This window comes from Montipora foliosa, unplaced genomic scaffold (genome assembly GCF_036669935.1).
Source record: "Montipora foliosa isolate CH-2021 unplaced genomic scaffold, ASM3666993v2 scaffold_204, whole genome shotgun sequence".
NCBI lineage: Eukaryota > Metazoa > Cnidaria > Anthozoa > Scleractinia > Acroporidae > Montipora > Montipora foliosa.
This window is the reverse complement of record NW_027179506.1, coordinates 13,611-16,570: the sequence shown is the minus strand read 5'-3', so window position 1 is coordinate 16,570 and position 2,960 is coordinate 13,611. Positions and strand designations below refer to the sequence as shown.

The window sequence follows — 2,960 nt, the reverse complement described above, 5'->3', positions numbered from 1 at the left end:
CAAACATCCGAGTTCAGTCCTTGCAGTGGTTTGTCGTTATAATAGGTAACTTCCCGTAGAATGTAGGTATCCATGTTGTAAGTTTCAGGAGGAAATCCGTAGCTGTCAAAGAATTCACTTTCACGAGGGGATTCAAAGTACATAGCCACCCAATGTGTCCCAGGTTGGTCATGAGGGTCCGTATTCGCGATGAGTCAGGCTGGGTAGGTGTTGATGACAGGTAGCCTATCCCTTGGAAATACGCCTTGCATCAGAGGTGCTAACACAGGGTCAGAAAGACAGGCTTGCCATAGTTCTTGGGTCGTATGCATGACGATGAACTAAGAGCCTTGTGACAAATCGTAGACCACGCGACGATTGCGATCAATTTCCAACTGATTCTGAAATTCTGCGTACACAATTAAATTCAGAACTGAGTTCGTCTGAGTTCCAAATTTCAGGTACAGGTTCACGTTACCCGTTCGATGAGGTATCAGATGATCGGGATGTCCACTTCCTGCCGGTGTCAAATCAAAACGGAACAAACCGTATCCGTTCTCCCAATCCACTCTATCAATGTCAAGCCCGTGCCCACAATTCATGTCTCCACTTCCTGAAAACAGCGTGTTGTAACCATCGATCTTTTTTCCACCCGTCAGATCCAGCGCAGAATAAGGCATTTCTTCTCCATTCACAGTCATCCGAATGTCTTGCAGGTCAAACAGCTCAAAGTTGAAAGGATTTCTTGCAAGGTTTCCGTTGAAGGCATCGTTTCGCACGAGCCCAAAAATGATGCACTGAGGAATGAAACCGTGGAATAAATCTGTCTCAGTGTGATTTAAGACTCCTTGAGGGATGATCCTTGCCTGCGTAGGGGTTCTGGTTAGGGTATAGATGGCTGGTAGCGGTGCGCTCCCTTTGTGACCTTGCATGATCTGTACATGTTCTAGTTTCACACTGTCTCCAACACGCACTGTTCGTATGCGAAGCGTACTAGACATGACCTTTAGTTTGCAGTTGTTTGGAGTCTCCCCAGCCATTAGAACAAAAGCATCGTTGTTCAGATCCACTTTGACTTTGATCTCCAAACCGTCAAGCAACAACTTGTCAATATTAAACACGTCACAAAGAGGTACTCCGACCAACCCAACTTCTGCGCCGTTGTTAGTAAATGTGGCTCTTCTATTCAGACCCTCATTACTTTCTGCTGTATTATCTACTTCATTCATGTGTCCAGCAGTGTCTTTGTAATACAGAGCTTTGGTTAAGTACGATTTCTTGGCCTGTTCCGTAAAGTTCAATAAGGTCTTGATGTAAGCATTGTATGCTTGAGTGTCTGACTGTTCTGTTACCAGCGTTTCGTTGATCTTGATGGTAAACTGTTTGATGATGGAATGAAGGGCGTTGTTGACCAGAGTGTACTTCTTACCATCCCCTGTGGGCGATCCATCTTGTTTGGTAATCTTTACTACCAATCGCAGCTCTGTCTTGTTAATGTCAATGTAGTCAGCTAACGGTTTGATGACAAACTCGATGGGGTTAGTTCCCGTTTGAACCGGTTCGTAATCGATCCATTTGCTGCTAACAATCGATACATCTGTCACAGGTACATCAAACAATTGTAAACTTGAATTCGCACCAGGGGCTGAGAGAGGGTGAGCTGATGCCATCTTTAATCAAAAATAGTCTTGAACGTTGAACGAGATGTTCTCCTTTTCTTGGTCTGTCCTTCACTGTGTCGCTTTGACGTATACGCGCGCTTATATACTCTTTTTCCTCGACCTTGCTGTGTAATGTCATCAATGACCCCTGTGAGTAAATTTTTTCCAGCAGCTTTCGCTCTTGTCTTGGCAGCTTTCTTTAAAGGTTGACATTGATCACGTCTTGGACAAGTTGCATTCCCGTTTCCAATCCAGTATCGAGCATTCGTTTTCCCACTTTTTTTGCTGTTGTTTTGAGAAAGGGAGTTGCTGAACGGAACAAGGACCGAAACATTCCACCTAAGCCGTTGCCCCCTTGACCATAAGGGTGTGTTCCTCCGTAGATACTAATGTCTCCTCCTTTACCGTGCTGCCTATAGGGTACAACATGTCGTCCATATGGGTAATATCGGTGGTTCATAGGTAATAACATGTTGTTATAGAATATCACGACGCCGAAAATGCAGGGTCACGCGTACGGCTCCAGAAGCAAATGGTATCAATTGACCTGTGTCTCCCCTTATATTGATCGCCACGTATGAAAACACAGTTGTACGGAGTCTATGGTAGGAGGGCACCTTGACCTCTTCTGTGATCATGTTCCCCGGCTGACCACGAGGAACAAGCATCCGAAGTAAGTTCGCTTGAGCATCTCCCACTACTTGAGACTCGATTAAATCGGAATACACGTAGATGGTTTGAAAAGCGTCTATCGAGAGCAATCCCCATACCAATTCGTCTTTTCTGACAAGTGTTGTCGTTGTCCTCGCAAGAAGGACGCTGTGATCATCATTCTGTTGGACAAAGCCTCCGATTTGGTACAGCTGAGGAATATTATACTGATGGTTTAAGTACCCCAAGGCGCGAGCTAATGTCTTTGGTAGAATCACATACCAACCGGCTGGTAACTTCAACTCAAAGTAATCTTGTGCTTTCTCGTAAATGTAAAAACACTCGTTTCCTTCCAGACTCGTAATGGTCTTGTCACTCTTCAAATAAATGTCTCTCAATCGATTGTGTAGTCCCTTCGTCATACCGTGAATAACATCTTTGACCGTACGGTGAATGCCACTTGGTACAGGGATGTTCAATTTCCAGGGTTCAGGACCAGTCTTACAAAGCAAAGTGTAGGACAATTGATTCTCACCTACGTTTTGCCAGGTGTAAGGGTAAATGATGCGTGTCATGGCCACCTCCCAGTCTTCACTTAGGTGTAGTTGACTTGGTAACTGCATCTTAAAATCGGCCGCCTTGTTTTCTGGATATTGAGTCAGACTTGCA

The 2,960-nt window shown here is 44.8% G+C and overlaps 1 protein-coding gene across 1 annotated transcript; it reads right to left on the bottom strand.

The window, feature by feature from the left end:
• Positions 1 to 209: 209 nt before the first annotated feature.
• On the bottom strand, positions 210 to 1,701 carry LOC137986422 (uncharacterized protein F54H12.2-like). The gene has a single exon (XM_068833525.1). It carries the CDS (start codon positions 1,647 to 1,649, stop codon positions 321 to 323), a length of 1,329 nt encoding a protein of 442 aa, XP_068689626.1. The 5' UTR covers positions 1,650 to 1,701; the 3' UTR covers positions 210 to 320.
• Between the last annotated feature and the right edge of the window lie 1,259 nt (positions 1,702 to 2,960).

Coding starts and splice junctions, on each gene's coding strand:
- LOC137986422 (XM_068833525.1), bottom strand. CDS start 1,649: ATGGCATCAGCTCACCCTCTCTCAGCCCCTGGTGCGAATTCAAGTTTA.